The 21,260-nt window shown below is 50.6% G+C and overlaps 1 protein-coding gene across 14 annotated transcripts in view; it reads right to left on the reverse strand.

Annotated features, from left to right (window-relative positions):
* EHMT1 (euchromatic histone lysine methyltransferase 1) overlaps nt 1–21,260 on the reverse strand; it is a 127,959-nt gene that overhangs the window by 12,984 nt on the left and 93,715 nt on the right. For 12 of the 14 annotated variants that reach the window (XM_032708189.1, XM_032708192.1, XM_032708197.1 and 9 more), the window contains 13 exons: nt 20,516–20,659; nt 18,529–18,755; nt 16,785–16,949; nt 15,639–15,721; nt 13,921–14,027; nt 11,914–12,036; nt 9,573–9,674; nt 8,598–8,702; nt 5,101–5,255; nt 4,130–4,297; nt 3,610–3,754; nt 2,596–2,673; nt 1,245–1,360 (listed from right to left, as the gene is read on the reverse strand). In XM_032708189.1, the coding sequence (XP_032564080.1) occupies nt 1,245–1,360; nt 2,596–2,673; nt 3,610–3,754; nt 4,130–4,297; nt 5,101–5,255; nt 8,598–8,702; nt 9,573–9,674; nt 11,914–12,036; nt 13,921–14,027; nt 15,639–15,721; nt 16,785–16,949; nt 18,529–18,755; nt 20,516–20,659 (1,718 nt within the window). The remainder of the gene's footprint in view (nt 1–1,244; nt 1,361–2,595; nt 2,674–3,609; nt 3,755–4,129; nt 4,298–5,100; nt 5,256–8,597; nt 8,703–9,572; nt 9,675–11,913; nt 12,037–13,920; nt 14,028–15,638; nt 15,722–16,784; nt 16,950–18,528; nt 18,756–20,515; nt 20,660–21,260) is intronic. The other 2 variants (XM_032708202.1, XM_032708200.1) reach the window with 1 other exon arrangement.

Consider the following 21,260-nt stretch of genomic DNA (forward strand, 5'->3'; position numbering starts at 1 on the left):
TGCCCCATGTTTTGCCTCGTCCCTCAGAGCAGAGCAGAGCCCAGCTCAGGTTCAGGCTCTGCTGTGGGGCAGCAGCAGGACCATGGCCCTGATCCCAGCCTGCCAGCTGAGCTGGGCCGGGCTGCCAGCTGGATACGTGTGCGCTGCCGAGCGGAGATGATTTGGAGCACATCTGATCAAGGCAGCACTGAAAATGGAGCAGCAGCACCCCTGTGGCAGCTGCAGCCCCACGGCAGGAGCCTTCCCTGTTGCCTCCCCAGGGGTTGTGAGCAGGCTCTGCCCAGCTCCTGACCCAGCCTCCCGGCAGAGCTGCTCTCCCCGGCTCACGGTTGGGTTTCCAGCCCTTCCCAACTTTCAGAAAAACCCCTCAGCAAGGCAAAAAAAAAAAATGCAAAAGCAACAGCTCTAGCTGTGCAGCTCCTAAGCAAACACCCACAGAGGCACTGGAGCTCGGGAGCTTGGCAGGGAGAACCAGAGAGAGGCAAAGTTCTGTGGAAACACATCGAGCTTTTCCCTCACTTATTTTTAACGTCGCAAAATGTCATTGAAACTACAAAGCTTGCAAAAAGAGTGCTGTCAGCACTACCAAAAAATTGCAAAAGTCTTTTTTTTTTTCTTTCAGTGGAATTCCTTTGAACTTAGTGCAGTGGCAAACTCCTCCAAAGTAGAGGTCCAAACCAAAACAGGCACCAAAATCCCAATGGTCTAACCTGCAGCACCAAGGCCAACAGGTATTCAGGTATCCAAGTCAGGGGCAGTCATGCCAATAACTTGGGAATTTTAAGCAGCCAAGTTCAGGCACACTGGCCTATATTTCTAATCTAGAATGCTGACTTACAAGATCCTCTAAATTACCAGCTCTGCAGTTCTGTTGCTCTCATGTTCCTCTCAGCTCCTCACCTGAGCCATCACACCTGGGCTGTTCATGCAAACCCACAAGCCAATTCTATGTTTTATGGTCAGGCTGATGAAAGAATGCCACAGTTCCCACCTGATGGTGACACTGGCATGGTGCAAATATTAATTGAGATATTAATTGAGCTCATCAAGCCACTGCTGCTTCATTCCCACTGTCAGCACATGGGAACATCACTGTGTGCTGGCCCCTGCCCCAACTTCGGCCTCACCTCAGCAAGTGCTGGCTTTTGGGGGTTTGTGGGTGAGCTGAGACTAGAGAGCCAGAAAGCTCATGAGTTTGGTGTTGGCCCTGCTGAGATAAGCTGGGTTTGGATCCTCCTTCTCACCTGAGCCCGTTCTGCACCACCCTGTTCCTGCAGGTTCTCCAGCAGGAGCACGCGTGGTTACACTCGAAGATCAGGGGGGGCTCAGCCATGTTGAACTCGGGCAGGAGTCGGCCATCCTGAGGGAGAGAGGCAGCCAAGACTGGGTTATTTAATCCTGGGACCCCTCCAAAGCAGAAAAACAAGAGCAGAAATACCCTGAGTATAAAAACAGGCCAGAGAACCCCAAGGTAGGATCACATCCCCAAAACCACCATCAGACCTGAGCTTCTGCAGTGGTTTTGCTCTTCCCTGTCACCCACAGGGTGACAAACAGCAAGAGACTGTCTAGATTTTTGCTGCCTGGCATCACCCTGTGCACCACCCAAAAAATATCTCACGGTGCTGTGCAGAAAACTGGTGTGCACATCATCATTATTATCATTTTGCAGTGCTGGAGGGAAGAAGTGGATGCTTTGTCTCTGGAATAAAGCCTAAAATTCCAGAGTCCAAGGCCCGTACACCCAAGTTCCGTGAACCACATTATCTTCCCAAATAACACTCCCCCAAAAAGTTACAATTCAATTCTTTACCAACATACAGGATTAAGGAAGCGATAGATGCGATTTATCATTTTTAACAAATTTGGCTTTTAAGCCTTGAAAGATGTAATCACCTCTTAACATGTAGATAAAATGGCTACAAAGCAAAGAACCAACATCATACCCCCGGGAGAAACCTGCAGAGATTCACAGAGCTTCTGATCTGAGCAGCACCTGCCCAAATGTGAACCTCAAAACCTCCCGGGAGGGTTGAACACACTTACCCAAAACAAACCTGGCTTCTGGCAATGTGGCAGTGAAAACACCTTTACTCTGCCTTTATCCAGAAGGATCACAAGAAATAAAAGCAGGCCAAAAAAAAAAAGCATTTCTCTCTACTCCCCTCCCCATGCACTCCCCATGTTGCTCTGAAATGGAAGCTGATTTCACGCCTGGATTATTAAATGCTCCCCATCACATGGGTGCAATTAATGGCTCAGTTGGCATGAGAGTAACACAAATAAATAACACAGGAAAAGCTGCCCTGAGCACACATTTTGTGTTATCACATAGGTCTCAGAGCTGAGACTACACTTTAAGCATTTTAAGTCAAGAAGAAACAGAATCCCAGAATGGTTTGGTTGGGAAAGGACTTTAAAGTTCATCTCATTCCAACTCCTGGCCATGGGCAGGGACACCTTCCACTAGTCCCATCCAACCTGGCCTTGACTTGTGCAAGGAGGTGTTATAAAGGCACCATTATAAACCCAGAATTAGGCCAAGCTCTGCTCTCAGCCCCAAGTTTGAGCCAGGAGGAGGGGCTGTGTGCTCACCTTGTCATACCAGCAGCGCATGCTGAGCTGGCCACACATGCAGTTACTGGAGGAGCAGTCGTCTATGCAGACACAATACTGCAAGAGAAGCAAAGGGTTAACTCCACACCACTCCCACAGCTGAAACAGCAGCTTCTGTCACTGGGTCAGGGAGGAAACCACAAGTCATGGCCTTCTCCTTAGCCAGAAAGACAGGCAGCTTCATCATCCAGAGGCATTTTGACTCCATTATTTATTCTGTGAGCAGTGAGCACCAAAGGACTCTGGCTACAGGGAAGGATCTCATCCTGAGCCAGCTCCATGGCTCAGGAGAGGATGTCCCCCTGTCACCAACCCTCCTCCATGCCCTATGAGCTGTTCTCCACTCTTGAGGACAAGGAGAGCTCCAAGGAGGGACCAGAGCTGGGAGATGATGCACCACAACATGCTGTCTCAGTCCTCCCCTGCTGCTTCCCGCTTCCCACACGGGCTCTCCAGCTGGCTGCTTCCCCAGCACTCCCCAAGCCAACACAGTCCCACCACCAGCTGCTGCACAACAGGGATTGGGCTTGGGAAGTTCACTTCAGCCACCTCAGGGCTGTGCCCAGAGAGGGATCACCCTCATCCCACCTCTGCTTCCACCACCCAGCCCTTCCAGGACTTCAGTGTCACAGCAAAGGCCTTGGCCTGGATGCTGCAGGCAGTGGAGCAGGCAGCATGAGGGACTCTCCCAACAAATCCCTGACTCTCCAGACTCAGAACAGAGGACAAGGATAAACAGGAGCCACATCAACCAGCACCAGATGGCCAGTGCCACAGCACACAGCTGAACACAGAGCTTGGCTTAAGCCTCCAAACTGAAGAAAGTCAGAATCCCATCTCCTAAATCAAGAGCTGGAGGTGAGGAATACAGGCTTAGCTGGAATTTGACGGCAATATCAGGACTAGACACTCCCATTTTAAGTTCCAAACCCACTCGGAGGAGCTGTACCTCTGAATGCACACAGCAGAGCAGGGGGACACACAATCCCTCACCTGTAAATGAGTGATGTTCCTGTCAATGTCCATCGGGGAGGTGACACAGTTCTGGGAAACGTATTTGTAGTTGCTGGGACAGGGCTCGCTGTCCACGGAGTTGACACAGGGAATCGGGATGCGCTCGTAACCCCGGGCAATGTCCCTGCCAGGGGGAGAGAGAACTGTCACCCAAGGAGAGCCCTCCCGAACAAGGGGCCATTCAAATGCCATCCTGGGGCAGAATTACTGACTTTGATCACTGAGCCTAAAAGCAACCCAGACCAGAACGGGATTCATGTTTTCCCACAGCCTTACAGACAGTTCTTTGTGCTTGTGAAAATTTCCACCCAGAGGATGAATTTACAAACTATGGTCTGAATCAGCACGTGCTTAGTTCTTGCTAAGCTCAAACTGACCTTCACACCAGTTCAAAAAGCTAATCCTGCACTTGCAGTCCTTTCTTAAACCAGAGCCCCGGCCTTTCCCCATGTAAGGGCTCAATTTCATGACCCAAAATCAAAGCCAGCCCTATTCTCACCTGCTCACCACCTTCTCTATCTGGGCAGGCTTCTCAGTGGATGATTCTTTGAGAGTCTTGTTCATCTGTAGGGCCACCCAGACCTGAGAGTTAAGGCTGGAGCACTGGAGCGGAGTCTCACCCTCCTTGTTCTTTAAAGTGACATCCGAGCCACGGGAGAGAAAGAGACTGCAAAACAGCAAGGAAGGATCAGGATTCCCCAAGGGAAACCATGCAAGGGGAAAACAAGCTGAATCACATCCTCCAGCCAGCCCTTAGGGGACAAGGAAGAGTCTGTAGTAGTGAATAATCACCTGAGTGTTCTGTATTAAGCATGGTTCAGGGGATCCTTCTACGTGAAGGCGCTGGCAGAAGCCACAGACTGGAGCTCTGGGCACTCATGAGAGCTCTGGGCCAACCTCGCCCTGCTTCAGGCATGACAGGTACCCTGCTGGTACCAGCCTAACTGCAGCCAGGCTTGAAACTCTCTCTGGCAGGGAAAGATATGGGGTGGGAAGAGCAGGCTGGAAATGGAAGAGTCCCACAGGAAACTGGTGTTGGACTCGGCCCTTGTTTATACTCACCAGCCTCTGGGGAGTACACATGATGGCTTTATTCAGAGCAGGGATGAAGCAAAGGAAAAGCCCTGTTACCATATCATGCCAGGCTAGTTGTGGGGGAAAAAAAAGCTTTAATCAAGGAAGTCTGACACCTTCCAGCTGGGAAGCCCAGGCTGAGCACAGCCCCTCTGCCCAACACTCCAGGAACGCTCCACGTTTTCCAACCAGCTCTGGCAGCCACGGTACCTGGACCCACCTCCCCTGGGAGCAGGGGAGAAACAAGCCACCCATCCCAATCCTGGTCTGTGCTTAAACACCAAGGGCACTTCAGAGGCTCTCCTGAGCTGGCCAGAAGGCCCCCAGGCAGGCAGGAGCAGGCAGGAGCAGGCAGGGGCAGGGAGGGGCAGGGAGGGCAGGGAGGGCTGTACTTACACCACGCACTCGTAGCGGTTCTCTCGGGCTGCGATGTGCAGGGGCGAGTCCCCGTGGATGTTCACGGCGTGTAGGTCACACTTAGCTGCCAGCAGGATCTCTGCTATGTCCACACAGCCAGAAAAAGCAGCCCAGTGCAAACAAATGTTTTCCTCCTGGAGGGGAAAGAGCACAGAGCAGAGGCTGTTTAGTGTTTTAGAACTCCATGGCTTTGGGACGTCACCTTCCTTAGCTCTACACCTGCAGCCTTCAACATGGGCTTGCAGCCTCCATCCCCACACTGCTCCTCCTGGCTGGGAATGCCAGGGTGGACAGGGAAACCTCCATGTAGCCAAGGAGGGAGTTCTCACTCCATCTGCCTCCACACACCGAGGACAGGGAGGCTGCACACGCAGCGATCCGTCACCTTCCTCACACACACAGGCAACTCGTCTGTCTCTGAGCCACAAACCAATCTGGATCAATCCATCAGAGGTGCCAGACACGAACAAACATGCTGGAAAAGGCTGGAAGCTGAGCTTCCCCAGCCCAGACAGACAGGAAAGCCAGCGTGTCTCCCAGGGCTACAAAATTAAAGAGAAAAAGAGCACGCGGAGTATGTGAAGGTGCTGGAAAGAGAAGCACGAGCCACAGGGAGAGCAATCAATCTGACTCCAGGTATCTCTTAAATACTGTATGTACTCATCTCTCACTAGCAGCACTAGAAATAGCTGAACACTCATCTTTGGGAGGGAGATATTTTAAGCAATGGTACTCTGTTTTCTGTTACAGTGCAATTTGCAGCACACGTCGATCCCATCCCCATGACAAGCTCTAAAGACATCGATTACAACAGTGCAATCATAGTAATGATCCCTCACTTTTCTCCCTTTTTTTTTTTCTTTTTAGAGCAAAAACAAAGCATATGTTTTAGTCATTACCACTTTACTTAAGATCTTGCCTTAAATGGGGAGGTATTGGCTGTACAAGGGAGTGGGGAGAGCGTTTTCTACACGGCTCCTGCCTCCCGCTATGGTACCATCTAGAAAAAAACCCTGATCACATCACATACCAAACTACAGAAGAAATTCATCCTGTGGGTTGCACCCACAGGCTGCTGCTCAGACAGGTTACAGACCCCTGGATTCACTGCTCTGCCCCTGCCTAACAGCAGCATCATCCCAATCAAAAGCATTTCTCCCAGAGAATGATGCCTTCCAGCAGAATTGACATTGCTCCTTACTGACTGTCCATCAGGAGACACCAGCTGCAGGGACAGGATGGAAATGTGATACAAACAGCTGCTAAGAGCTTTATTTTCTTTCAAGTAACTTGTTGACTGGGTCGATTTGATTTTCCTCATGAATGTGTGATCTTGGAGCTGGTAGCAAAAGGCTCCTGTGACAGATCAAATGAGTCAGTTTTGCTCAGAGTCAGCAGTGATGCAACAGCCCAAAAAGCCAACTCTCGCCTTGACTTCTGCTTTTAGGAACAGGATTAGATGGGGACCTGCCTGGGAACTCTCTCAGTGTGCTGCTTTTGGCTGGGGTAGGGTTAATTTTCTTCCCAGTGGCTGGAATGGGGTTGTGTTTGGGATCTGTGCTGAGCACAGGGGTGATGATGTGGTGATGGTTTTGTTCTGGCTCAGCAGCACCTGCACAGAGCCTGTTCTGCCCCTGGTATGGCCACGCTGGGGAGGGGGCTGGAGGAGGCTGGGAGGAGACACAGCCAGGACAGATGACCCAAACTGACCAAAGGGACATTCCAGACCACATGCCATAATGCTCAGTGTATAAAATGAGGGAAGAAGAAGGAAGGGGGACATTTTGAGTGATGGTTTATCTCCCCAAAGTCACCTTTACACCTGATGGGGCCCTGCTCTTGTGGAGATGGATGAACATCTGCTGCCCATGGGAAACAGGGAATGAATTCCCTGTTTTGCTTTGCCTGTTTGTGGGGGTTTTGGTCTTCCCTTTCCCTATTAAACTGTCTTTATCTCAACCCATGAGTTTTCTACCTTTTCCCCTCCCAATTCTCTCCCCAGTCCTGCTGGTGGGGGAGTGAATGAGTGGCTGTGAGGGGCTTGGTGACTGACTGGGATTAAAATCTTAGAATCACAGAAACACAGAATGGTTTGGGTTGGAAGGGACCTTAAAGCTCACATTATCCCACCTCCCTGCCATGGGCAGGGACACCTTCCACTAGCCCAGGTTGCTCCAAGTCCTGTCCAACCTGACCTTGGACACTTTCAGGGATGGGGCAAGACATGACATTAAAGCTACCAAGGAAATTGAGACCTTCAGACTGGGACAGCAACTCCTCAGGAACAGCTGGAGCCTTTCTGAGCCCCCTGAGACAAAGGTGCCAACAGCTTCCCCTGTCAGCACCCAAGACACAAAATGAGGCATTTAGGGAGAGAAATACAAACTTATCTACTCATATCCCTTGGATTAAAAAGGCACTGGGAGCACTGGACAAGGAAATACAGTGCCAGGAGGCATGTTAGAGCATGAGCTGATGGCAGGGCAGGCACTTCACTGGAACAGCTCTGTGCAGAAAGCAGGGAGGCCAGTTACCCTGCCTTAATCAAACTATCTCCCATCTACACCCCAGTTCACACCCAAGTGTGCCTTGAAGGCACCTCTGGGGTTTCAATACCCTTAGAGACGAAAAAAAAAAGACAGAGTATTAAGAAAAAAAAAAAAAAGAGGCACTGTGCTGATACAATGAGTCTCCTGAGGAAACTGGGAAAAGGGAGACAGTATCTCTTTTGTATCTTCTCTATTTACTTGGAAATCCCCGGGAAACCAGCTGGCACAGCCCCACACTGGGCCCAGGAGCTCCCAGGGACTCAAGCATGGAGAACATCCCACTGGAGCAGGAGTTATGGAGGTGAAGAGCAGGCCAAGAGCCAGCTCCAGCACACTGAGAACACTGCACATGCTCTGCAATGTTCCAGCACACCAGAACACTGACACATGCTCTGTCCACATCAGTGCCTTCATGCCTGTGATGCCTTGGAAAAGCCAGGCTGGTGATATTTGCTGGCAGAGTGTCTGCCCAGTCCACCCAGAAAACACAAGTACGAGCTTATGCCCCTCAAAAACACACAGGGTGCCCCTAAAACATGCCCAGTGCTCACTGGCCTGTGACCAACGTGGAGCTGGCACGTCTGGACTCCAGGGAATCTGCCTTGGTGCAGCAGCCAAGTGGCAGCAAGGTGGACCCAGGTGGGTGAGAAGAGAAAGGCTCAGAGCTGACTACAGCCTGAGAATTCCACACAGCATCCTCACAGGCTGTGACAGAAGAGCTGGAGCTAAAGGACATCTTGCCAGCTTGCAAACTGCTTCCCAGAATACGGTGGGAAATTCTCTCCCCAGGCACTGTTCGCTCACTGCCTGTGTCAGGGTACCACTGCACCTCCCTGCACTGAGCCCAGGATCTGCCCCCTCGGGCGTGTTTGGTGTGCAAACAGAGCTCGTGGGTAATTTCTGGAGCAGGTTCCAGCAGATCCTTACGTTGTCACGGATGTTGATGTCCGAGCCCTTCGCCAGCAGCAGCTTCACCAGCTCGATGTGCTTGTACTCCGTGGCCCAGATCATGGGCGTCCAGCCTCCGTCATCCTGGGGAGGGAGGACAGGGTGAGGCACACAACAGGCACCACAGGCTCCTGCTGCCTTCCCAAGGAGCCACAGACCCCTTCCCTGTCTCATCACACTCCTTTTGTCCACACTGCTGCAGGTCCCTCAGGGTCCCTCCCGTGAGTGGAACCAACACAGCTCAGCCAGCTGGAGTTTGCTCCAGCTCAGCTTGCTGGCAATGGATCTCCAGGTGGTTCACAACCACAGAACAAGCACTCAGGGACATTCCTTCCCAGCTTTTTCCAGCTCTGCATAACAGCAGTGGTGCTCAGGACCACCAGAGAAGTTCAAACACAGAGCAGAGGAGTCCAAAATCCCCCCTGCCAGAAGGGGAGAGAGCAGGAGCCAGTCCCAGTACTGAGCAGAGCTCAGCAGCTTCACACAAAGCTGATTGTCCAAAGGGTACAACAAACACCCAGCTCGTGTCAATGGTTTTATAAAAACTCCCTGAGAAGCCTGAGGGACATGCCTTTCCCCCAGAATGGGGAATCCCAGTGCAGCACTGCCTGACCCCATGGAAATGTATAAACTCCCTGATGGCAAGTGCCAGCCTTGACCCATCCCACAGCATGTCCATGATCCCACCAGCTCCCCCCACTAGGAAAAGCACAGTGACACCCTTGAGCAACAGGCTCCACAGCAAATTCAGGGTCAAGGAGAAACTGCAAACCAAAGCAGTTGGAAGTAAAGTTTCCATGAGGTCAGTGGAGGGGAGGAGGCCCATGGAATTGTCACCCTTTAATGATTTTGAGGTGTCCCCCATCTCTTGGGTGACCATTGCCCAGACAGCACAGTGCTGAGCTGAGTCCCTGGCCCAGGAAAAGCAGCTCCTGCCCCCCAGCAAGGCCTCACCTGGCAGTTGACATCCATCTTCCCGTTGGAGAGCAGGTACTGAACGACGTCGTAGTGCCCCTTCTTGGCTGCCAAGTGCAGACACGTGGAGCCCTCTGCATCCTGGACACACAACCACAGAACAAGCACTCAGGGACATCCCTTCCCAGCTTTTTCCAGCTCTACATGACAGCAGTGATGCTCAGGAAAACCGGGAGAACTTCACAGATGGAGCAGAGGACTCCAAAAGCCCCCAGCCCACTGCCAGGAGGGAAGAGAGCAGGAGCCAGAGCCTGCACTGAGCAGAGCTCAGGAGCTTCATACAAACCTCAGAGGTGCAGAGGAAGAGGCTGAGAGTGCAAAGAGATGCTTTTGTAAAGCTTAGGGAAGGTACCAGCCCCAAACCCTGGCAGTGATGCTCCCCTTCCCTGACAGACCCTTTCTTACTCCTTTTCACGTGCTGAAGAGCCAAAGTGAGGTAGAAATCCCTTACAATTTTTTGCACTTTACATCAGAAAAGTAGCCTTGTCTCAACTGGAAATGCTCCACTTATTGCTGTGTTTTATTAGCCCAAGGCCTCACCCCAGCACCTGGCAGCAGGGCACAGGGGTGTCCTGTACAGGGCTGGGAGGCTCTGGAGAGACCAAGTGCCCAGAGCCATCTGCCCAGACAGGAGACAAAAAACAACCCTGAAAGTTGAAAGGAAAAATGCCTTTGGGAGCTGGGAATGCAGGGTCTGGCGGAGATGGACAGGCTGTGAGTCACGACAGAGATGCTCCCACACTCACACCAAAGATCTCACTGGTTGGAGCCTGATTTTTATCAGGCCTTTATATCCCAAGAGCTTAGCACATAACAAGGCCCAGAGAGCAGGAAATAAGGAGGAGGAAATGAAAGACTGAAAACCAAATGACTCCTTCTAGTTTATCCCCTGGAAGCAACACTGGGGGTGAGAGTTTTGGGAAGGAGCTGAGTGGACTCTGTGGTGCAGGGTGGGACATCTCAGGTCAGGGATTGCACCACGTGGGCTTCTTGGGATGCAGAAGGAGTTTCTACACCCCCAGAAGTGCCTGCATAATAATGCCACAGCTTTCCCTTGGATTGGCAAGAGCCAAGTGCAGCTCCTCAACCCTGTGGAGAACAGGCAGATTTTAACAGTTTCTTCAGGTTTTGAGTGGGGCTTTTACATCCTGTTTACTGGATCAACAGTTAACTGGATCACTCTGGGGGCTGAGAAGCCCCCACCCAGCCCTGCCCTGCCCTCAGCACCCCCTCCACTGCAGTGCCAGGGCTGGGTGGGCTCTGCAAACACTCTCACCAGGAAAGAGCTGGATTTCTCATGGAAGGGCTGGAGCCGACTCCAAACTGCAATGTTGCTGCTCTCAAACAGATGAGTAATTTGGTGCAAGAAACTAATTAACATAATAAACTAGTCTAGACTTCAGATGTGATCTCAGGCTTCTAATTTCCTTCTGCAAGCTCAGGATTCTTTTCCTCCCCTCTACCTTTTGAATCACAAACTGCCCTCTTTTCCACAGGAATAAATCAGGTGAGAGATGCTGGGACTGCTCTGAGACACTTGGGACAGTGGCCAGCACGTGCCTGTCCTGCCCTTGTCCTCTTTCCCAGCTCAGGACCAGGCTCTCAAGGATCCATTTGGGATGGGCAGCACTTGATGCCTTGTGCAATCCTGCCAGTTCCTTCACAAAACCAGGTTGTGTTGAGAAGTTCACATGGGGAAGGTTCCCGTGCTCCAAATAGATTCTGATTTATGGGCCAAAAAAAAAATCTGTATATTTTCCAAGACTGCAAAGCAACCAGAGCATGCTAAAGGCAAACAGACAGCTGCATTTTATTGTATTGGTTTAAATTAAAGGGTAGAGTTTGAAGATGGGGTTCAATTTTGCCACAGCAGCGTGACTGCAAGAAACCACACATCAGTTCTTTGGAAAGGAAAGCTTCCTCTGTCTTTTTTTCTGGCTTGGCAAGCACCTAATTACCAGCCCTCTTTAAATATCACCCCAAAATCCTCATTATTAGACTCTATAGAGAAGGAAACTCTGAAATCAAACTCCAAATTCACTGCAATGGATTTGCCACACTAAGATGGCCTCATATGAAATCAAATACCCCTGACATTTGGTGCCACAAACCAACAGAGCAAGTGGCAGCACTTGCCCCAGCCAGCTCATGGCCAGGACTCTGCAGCAGTAAAATGAGAATGTGACACCCCCAGCCCTTGCTCCAAGACAAACCAGCCCATTCCCCCTGTGGCCTGTGCACTCCCACCCAAAACTTCAAACCTACCCAAGACGTGTGGGACAGAGAGTTCTTCAGGAGAAAAAGGTAAGGAATAAACTACCTTAGGATCCACTAGTGCTCCAGCCTTGATCAGGTATTTCACAGTTTCCAGGTGGTTGTTTTCTGCTGCTTCCATCAGAGGGGTCCTCTGGTCCTCGGAGCAGGTGTCTATGTTGGCACCAGCCTGTTGGGAGGCCAAGGCAAAGGATAATTAGAGTCATTGCTGGTTAGAAGAGGAAGGATGTGGGAGTAGAGATTCAGCAGCAAGATTGTTCCTGAAATTTAGCCATATTAAGCATGGGAAACAAATTTAAAAAAAAAAAAAAGAAGCAATAAAAGCAGGAAGGAAGGCAGTGCAACTACACGTGCTTTGGAGAGCAGCACACGCTGCCTGCCCTCTCTCCTGCTTTCCACAGCCAGGAGCTGTAAGGAAACCAACAGCTGGTATTAAATAACTCCTGTATTAATGGATTTTGTACTCCTACTCTCTAGATATTGCTCGTGAACAATTTGGAAAAATCAGCTTCCTCCTTTTCCCAGCAGCTTTGTTTTCCCTGGTGCATCACTCAGAGTGAAACAACCAGCTCTTCCCAATGTCACAAGCAGTAAGGAACAACTTGCTGATTGCAACAGAAGCAGGAGCTGTAAAAAATATCCTGGGGATTGGATAACTCTTCCTGTAGAAGGCAACAGTACCATTTTCACAGAGGTCTCTGAGCATATGTTCAGCTCAACATGGGGTGCCTTCAACCAAAACCTCACTCTTTCCCAAAACACTGTGTCCTGTACCCTGCCTGCCTTAACTCTTGGGCTGAGCTCAGGAACCACCAAATACTTAAAACCAAAGGATCTCAGACACACACAACTCTTGGCAGGCCATGCACATGGGGGGGAGGGGGTGTGTGTGCATGTGAACCTCAGACCTGTTCACAGCAGCAACACTGACTCAGCTTCACCTGGCACAAGGAGCTGGCCCCGTTGCTTCCAGGTGCCTCCCACTGAATTCCTTTGTTTTGCCTCCTTTTACACAGCTACAGACATTCAAACCAGAGCAGAGCAGAGGCATTTCAAGTTTAACAAGCTGGGGCCATTCCCAGCCAAATCCTGCACTGCTGCAGGGAAGAGACAAGAAGATGAAGCCCTCTGGAAAGAACCCAACCCTACTGATAATTAAACTGTTTCTAATATCTCACAAATTTTGCTCCTTTTACTCATTCTGTAGTCTTCCTGTGCAGTAGTTTCAGTGAGTGAGAGCAGCCAGGCAGGCCCACAGCTGCCTTCAAAGAGAACTTGAGCTCTGACTCCAGGTGCTGAAATGCACCATCCCAGCAGCCCATTTCCAAAGATTGTTAAGGTTTCCCAATCCCACAGGATAAACAAAATGTACTTCCAGCCACTCCAGACCATTTATACCAGTACAAAAAAGAAATGCTATAACTTTTTTAATCCTTCTTTTTCTTCTTTACGTCATTTTGGAGCAGGTTCAACGACAGCACCCCTACGGCTTTGACCATCTTCCCTTAATTAGAATCCAAATCTCAGCCCATAAACCAAACTTTCATCTTTCCTTCTCTCCTTTCCACTCATGAGATATTTATACTGTGGAGGAAAATCCTGCTGGAGTTATTCAAGTTTTGATGGAAGGGAAGACAAGGATCTGTGTGCTTCCAGGCTCCAGAGCCTCACTGCCCTCACCACAAAGAGCAACCTGGCAGCAGCCTGGAGCTCTCCTGCAGTCTGACAGCAGCCAGCCTGGGCTGGCACATCTGGCAGTGCAGGCAGGCTGAACTGACACATCTGGCAGTGCACTGCTCTGGCTGTGCCCAGGCACAGACTCCCACCTGCTTCCCAGTGCCCTGCATCAAAGCTTCAATGCTCCTTGCCTGGAGAACAGCCTGGAAGAGCAGCTCCAGTGGTGACCTCCACACCTCCACCTCAGCAAACCCTGGGACTGAGGAGGTTTTTTACAGGAGGGATGTTTCAGTCCAAGTGTGTTCCAGCCACGTGGGGCAGGAGACCAAAAACCACAGCAAGTTGTTTGTAGAGAAGAATGTAAGTGGAGACAGACCTGAATCAGCATATGGCAGATGTCCACGTGGCCAGACTCAGCAGCAGCATGGAGAGGGGTTCTCTTACTCTGATGCTCCATTTTAAAATTAGGGTCAATTCCATCCACTGAAAAACACAGCAGAGACATTTTCAACCACAATTCAGAGATTTAAGTGTAACAGGAGAATCACATCTCAGCTAAAAAGGCTTTTAAAGGCTGGGTTGCCAGCCCATCCTCAGCCCTCCTCACATCTCACTGCACATTTAAATCAGGAAGCTCTCAGGGCAGTCCCAGGGACATTTGATGTGCAACAACCCTGTGAGAGGAAGAGGAGGGGCAGGGACTGAGCTCTTCTCTGGGGGGACCAGGGACAGCACCCAGGGAATGGCTGGAACTGTGTCAAGGCAGGGTCAGGTTGGATCTCAGGGAAAGGTTCTTCCCCCAGAGGCTGGTTGGGCACTGCCCAGGCTCCCCAGGGCAGTGGGCACAGCACCAAGGCTGCCAGAGCTGCAGGAGGGTTTGGATGATCCTCTGGGGCACAGGGTGTGACCCTTGGGGATGGGCCTGTGCAGGGCCAGGAGTTGGACTCACTGATCCTTGTGGGTCCCTTCCAACTCAGCACATTCTGTGACCCTGTGAACCCTCATACCAAGAGCTTCAGAAACACCCTGGAACTCGAGACCTTTAAGGCATTACAGTATCTACACAGGCCATGTCCCTCAGACTCTCAGTTCATCTCAAAACCAACACTAATCAGGGATAAAAAGGAAAGAAAAAACCAGAAGTTGCAAAGAAAGAGCTGGTGCTACCTGGACTTTTTGCCTCACTGCTATTAACTGCAATTAATATTGGTGATTGTTGTTGCATCCCTGCAAACACAGGGCTACAACATGGATGGAACTTCTCCAACTAACACAAGCTTGGGATCTGGCCAGAGATCCTCACAGCTGTGCAAAGACTGAGAGATGATGCTGACAGGCAGACAAAGATGTCTGGGCATGATAACATGTTGCATATGATGAAGCCATAGTTAAATATCAATGAATAACATTTTTGTCCTATTGAAGAAAGGAACAATGGAGCAAATACTTGCTAGACAAAAAAAAAAGGAAAAGAAAAGAAGAAACTGATAAATGACAAGAACAGGAAGTGTCCAAAAATGTACAGCAAAGTAAGGGAGTGGAAAGGAAATGATCCTGAGGAAATATTGTGTCCTTCAAAGGGGGAGATTCCTCGGGGATATTTGTTGGTAAAAACAAAGTTAGGAGCTCAAAGTCATCTGGTGACAGACAACTATGAGCCCCCAAAACAACCCCATGTACTGCAGGCTCTTTTTTTTTGCTCTCCTGCTGATGGGTCTCAGCTTAAGCTGACTACTCTCTTTTTTCCTCTCCACTGAATGCAAATATCCATCTAATATCCCATTGCATGGAGAGGAGAAGTTGTGCTGGACTGGAAAAATCACATGTAGGTGATTCTGGGGGCACAACCAGCTTCTCTGGATAAAACAGTGCTCAAATACAGAAACAAGTTGGGAACAGCCCACACTTCACAGAGAGATGAAGCTGTTTCCAATGACACATCACTTGCAGAAGTGGATTTCTCCTCCAGCTCCACTCCCAGGGGGCAGATGGGAAGGTGATGTGGGGCCATGCTGGGAACTGGACACTGGCAGCTGCCTGGCAGGAGCTGGGAGTGCTGCCAGCCAGGCCCTGTCCTGGGAAGGAGGCACCTACCCAACATCAGCAGGACCTTTTGCAGCTCCCCTTGCCTGGCAGAGAAGTACAACTGCTTCGGGTGGAACCGTAACTTCTTGGGTCTGCGGGAGGGGGGAAAAGAGGAGGAGTTAACACTCAGTGAGGAGTACAGCAGCCATGTCACCCCCCCACTGCCACCCATGTGCACGACAAAGCCTGTCCCACAGTGTCCTGGGCTGATCCCCCAGCAGGGGCAGCAGGACAGGGGGGGATTCTGCCCCTCTGCCCCCTCAGGTGAGACCTCCCTGCAGAGCTGCTCCAGCCCTGGGGTCCAACATCAGGAGGACGTGGAGCTGTTGGAGCAACTCTGGAGGAGGCCAAAGAGATGTTCCAAGGGCTGGAGCCCCTCTGCTCTGGAACCAGGCTGGGAGAGCTGGGGGGGGGCCTAGAGAAGAGAAGGCTCCAGGGAGAGCTGAGAGCCCCTTGCAGGGCCTAAAGGGGCTCCAGGAGAGCTGGAGAGAGACCTGGGACAAGGGATGGAGGGACAGGACACAGGGAACGGCTTCCCACTGCCAGAGGGCAGGGTTAGATGGGATAGTAGGAAGAAATTCTTCCCTGTGAGGGTAGTGAGGCCCTGGCACAGGTTGCCCAGAGAAGCTGTGGCTGCCCCATCCCTGGGAGTGTCCAAGGCCAGGTTGGATGGGACTTGGAGCAACCTGGGATAGGGGAAGGTGTCCCTGTCCATGGCAGGGGGTGGGACTGGATGGTCTTTACGGTTCTTCCAACCCAAACCAGCCTGTGATTCCATGATACAGCTCCAGAGCACCAGCAAAACAGAAGAACAAGTCTCCAGAATGAGGTCTTAAAACTTCCAGCTCTGACCCCAGCCAGCCTCATTTCAGTGAGGGACAGATCTGCTCAGTGCCACTCAACAACAAATTCTGGGTCTCACTGCTGTGAACAGGAACTTCCAGCAGTTACAGATGCCAGGAAAAAAGTAAATCCTCCACAGAAAGCAATAAGACCTTTGGAGCTGTAACAGTTCTCCCAAATCTGTTGTGGGTGACAAATGAGCGAACAAATGAAGCTCTGAGTGGGACCAAAGTCCAGAGAAGCTAAATCCCATTTTCTCTAGTTAAGCAACTTTCTTGGGAACTGGAGAGACCCAGTGGGGTTTTTTCTTACTTTTCAGAGTCCAGGGCAATCAGGGCACTTTCCAGAGTTTCTTTAACTGGTCCCTGGGTCAGGTTAGTAGTAGGCTTAGCAAAAACTGAAGACCCAGCCATGTCAAACCCCTCAGCAGCTGAACTTTCTGGTTTGTCTTCCTCTGACAACCGTGTCCCAGTGCCACTGGAGAGGTAAAATGAGAGACAGCCAAAGCACAACCATTAAAAATACACTACAGTGTGGATCTCATGCCAAAGAAGGAAAGCAAATGCATTTTAAATACTTTAAATACTATAATTTAGCTAAGTGTAACTGGAATCCAAACACAAACCAATATATTTTACAGCCTTTTCGGTAAGAACTTGCCCAAAAAGGAACTGCACTGCCCAGTGATTACATTTTGATGGACTCTGTTATACAGGAATACCAGGAACACAGGACAAGTCAAAAAAGCCACCTGAAGAAGACCAGATGGGATGGGAAGTCAGAGCACTGTTCAACACAAGGTTGGCTTGATTTGTGTTTTCCTCTTTGTTTTCCTCCCCTCTTTACACTTGGAGCTACAGCCAGGTGCTGCAGGAACGTCCCTGTCACTGAACACACCTGGCAACATCAACTAGTTCTACTACTATTCCACTCCTTAAGAATGGAATTATCCCATAAGAGGAAGGAAAGTTTAAATCCTGAACACCCCCATCTCTGGTGCCTCTGCCCCAGCTCACCCTGTGGTTGGTGTGATCTCCTCCAACACAGTGAGGGGCATAAAACACACTCTAACCCAAACCCTAACCCTAACCCTAACCCTAACCCTATCCCTAACCCAAACCCTATCTCTAACCCTGACCCTATCCCTAACCCTAACCCTAGCCCAAACCCTATCCCTAAACCTTCACCCTAACCCTGACCCTATCCCTAACCCTAACCCTATCCCTAACCCTGACCCTATCCCTAACTCTAACCCTAACCCTGACCCTAACCCTAACCCTGCAGCTGAGCTTGGCTTGTGTCCTAGTTAGAATAGCTGGGACCAGTTCACCACTGTATGGGTGTAACCCAAAACTGTGTATTCTACAGCCTTCCATGCCATTGCCCAGAAACTGGTATCAACAGACCATTTACACCCTCTGCCCAGAGCAGCCCTGACTCCTCAGGCTATAAACTGGGTGTTGAGGCCTTCAAGACAGGAGGGTGCCTCCCTCTTTTGTGGAACTCCCCGCCCTGGGGGAAGTACTGAGCATTCCTGCCTGAACTGGAGGATATATAATCTTGGAGTCTTGGGACTTTTGGACCCACTTGTGGGATCCAGAGGAAGGCTGCAGATCACCACTCTCAACCAGACTGAGACCACCACTCTCAACTGGACTGCAATCACCACTTTTCAACCAGACTGCAACCACCACTCTTGACCAGACTGCAACAGCACTCTCACCAACAGGTTTTCCCCTCTCCTTTTCCTTTGGACTCAGGGGGCCCAAAGAACACCACTCTGTTCATGCCCCAGGGTGCTGGGTTATACATTTGCGTTTTGTGGGTTAAGACCAATTGTTTGTCTGTATAATTGTATTTATTGTATTATTTTATTAAATTGTTATTCTGACTTATAATCTCTCTTTTGAGTTGAGTTCATTTCCCCTGCTGGTTTACCTTTAAACCAGCACATTTTGTGAGAGCGGGACCGGGAAGCCCTCTGCTCATCAGGAGGAGCACAAGAACTCAAATGGAAAGCCTGGTCTGGCACGAGGTTTGAGATGCCCCAGCTCACCTCCCCGTCGTGGTGTCGGCCCTTCCCTCCACAGCCGCCGGTTTCTGCTGCTCGTAGGTCAGGGACACCGTGGAGGTCGTGTCAGCCTTTGCTATTGTCACCTCCTTGGCCTTGGAGGCCTCTTCCCCACAGTGTGGGCAGTAGCTCGTGTCGTTGACCTGGGAGGCACAGCTCTTGTGGAAGCGGTGGGAGATGCTGCTCTCCGGCTGACACTCCATGAAAGTGCCCTGCAAGAACCACAGAGAAGGGATTCACACCTCGCCCAGTGCAGCCCCTCAGCCCTGCCACGCGCTCCACTCACCACCACTCCTGCCCCTGAAAACGTCCAGTACAGTAAGCAAGCACTGCCACTTCTTGAGAAGAGAACAAAACCAAGGTGAAGAGGGAAAAAACTCACTCGGTCAGGGACTGCAAAGCAAGGTTTTGGAATCGGGAAAGAGAACCGAGAAGTCCCAATTTCCAGCTCTTTCCTCAAACGCTTGAGGTTGTCGCTTCTGTTTCTAGAAGTGCCAGTGCACTGTAAGGACGCCCCCCAAAACTGCAAAAGGAAACTTCAGACCTGTGTGCTGAGCCAGCATTAAAACCACCCAACAAAGCTGCACACAAAAGGATCTACACGGATCTCATTAAATCGGTCGTTGACCCCAGTGTAACCTAAATTATGCAGCTTCTCTGCCTGGACCAGCCCCATCTGCTGTTTAACCCCAATAAGGTGACTGACTGCTCATGCAACAAACTGGGCAACTTCTCTTCAAATTATTTTCCCTTTCCAGTAAAGTCCTTCCAACTGACCTGCAGGGACCCCAGAATTCCCTGCCCTGAGATATCAGTGCTACCTGAAGCCCTGCTGGGCTCTGGGTCAGTGATGGATGGCACAGACACTCCCAGGTTCACCTCTGGGGGCCAGGACATGGCACTGAGAGATGTGCAAGTGTGCAAGGAAAGGCCAGTTAAACCCACTCTTCTCCTGAATTCACAGTCCTCCCAAGCAACCTAATTAACTCTATTTCAGCTTAGCAAAATGCCTTTAAGGGTTTTCAGGATTTCATCTTTTCAGTGATCTTTGACTCAGCAGGAAAACCCGGGATGGCTCCATTTACTACAGTAATGCTTGACACTACTGCAGCATCTTCCCTTGAGTCATCCTGAAAAACACCAGCATCAGACAATTAAGGCTCATCATCACCCTGTGAGGCCTCAATTGGTGCTTTTTAGCTTTACCAACAGGGAAACAAGGACACTGACCACTGAAGGACCAGACCAAGGCCATTAGAAGCCTCGGTCTCAGAGGTGGAAGAAGCAGCAGGAGATCATAGAAACACAAACTGGTTTGGGTTGGAAGGGACCTTAAAGATCATCCCATTCCAACCCCCCTGCCATGGGCAGGGACACCTTCCACTAGCCCAGGTTGCTCCGAGCCCCATCCAACCTGGCCTTGGACACTTCCAGGGATGGGGCAGCCACAGCTTCTCTGGGCAACCTGTGCCAGGGCCTCCCCCCCTCACAGGGAAGATTGTTCCCTAATATTTAATCTATCTTCCTAAAATCTAACCTAACTGAGATCTCAAACACTGCCTTGGTCCAGTGCCATCACTCAGGTTCCCCACCTAAACCAGGGAGGGGGACACAGAGGGCTCACAGATTCTTTTCCAAACCAAGCTAATACATTTTTTTGGTGTGATTGATCCGTACAGAGAACAAAAAAAAAAAAACAACCAAACCCTTGTTCCAAAGAAATTCCTAAGGCAAGACTTCCACCATGTGAAAACCCTTTTTGTGACACCCCTTGGGGTCTCCGGGACGATAAAGGCGACGATTTCAGCTACCCTCACACACATTCCTACTGCAAACACCTCCTGATGTGCTGTGGAACGAGGTGGAGCTGATGCCAGGGAGTCAGTAAAGCCCTTTAGGTACCATCTCCACCTTCAGCTTCCAGGCTACTGCGACAGGCACCCCCTTCCCTAGATTGAGAGCACGGACTTACTGCAGTGCAAAAGTATCCACAGCCAGGGCAACACTGGTGTTTCACCATCCTCCCTCTATGGTCCTCACACAGCACCAAAAGCTGGACTTTGTTAGACGGGCGCATCAGTTCATACTTAACCACACTGTTTGTGCATCGACCCAGCTGGAACGGGAGAAATCAAAGGAAATGAAATTACTGGAGACCAAAACACTCTCTGTGCTCGTGCTGAGGAAGATCTTGCACGCTGCCCTGAGGAGCCCTGGCTTTTCCACAGTGATTCAGCCGTGTGCCAGGCAGCATTAGCAGTGCAGCAGGAAGCTGGGAGAGCTGCTCTCACAGGAAGGGATGCATCATTCACTAACTAACATGCAAGTGGACCCCGAGTCGCTCGTTGCTTGCAAGGAAAAAAAAAAAAAAATCATCACTGGAAATAGGCAAGAGCCAAGCAGCAGCAGAAGGGGCAGTCCCAGGGGCCTGACTCACACAACACACACTCCCCTCTTGCCAGGAAGAGCGTGTGTGAGTGACCAAGAGAACGAGACCATTCGCACTAAATCTTGTTACTGTTCAAAAGTAGAAGTCACAGGAAGATAAAGGGAAAAATAATTGCTCCTCATTGCCAGTGAAGTTTATCGTCTGTACTGGTTCCAGCACTGGCCCCTGCCCAGACCACAGGGATGAAGAGCCAGGCTTGCATGAGAGCTCAGCTAAAGTCACATTTGCAGCACGTTTTCCAAAGGGTTTCACCGATGTAGAGCTCTGG

Source organism: Chiroxiphia lanceolata, chromosome 21 (assembly GCF_009829145.1).
Source record: "Chiroxiphia lanceolata isolate bChiLan1 chromosome 21, bChiLan1.pri, whole genome shotgun sequence".
Classification (NCBI taxonomy): domain Eukaryota; kingdom Metazoa; phylum Chordata; class Aves; order Passeriformes; family Pipridae; genus Chiroxiphia; species Chiroxiphia lanceolata.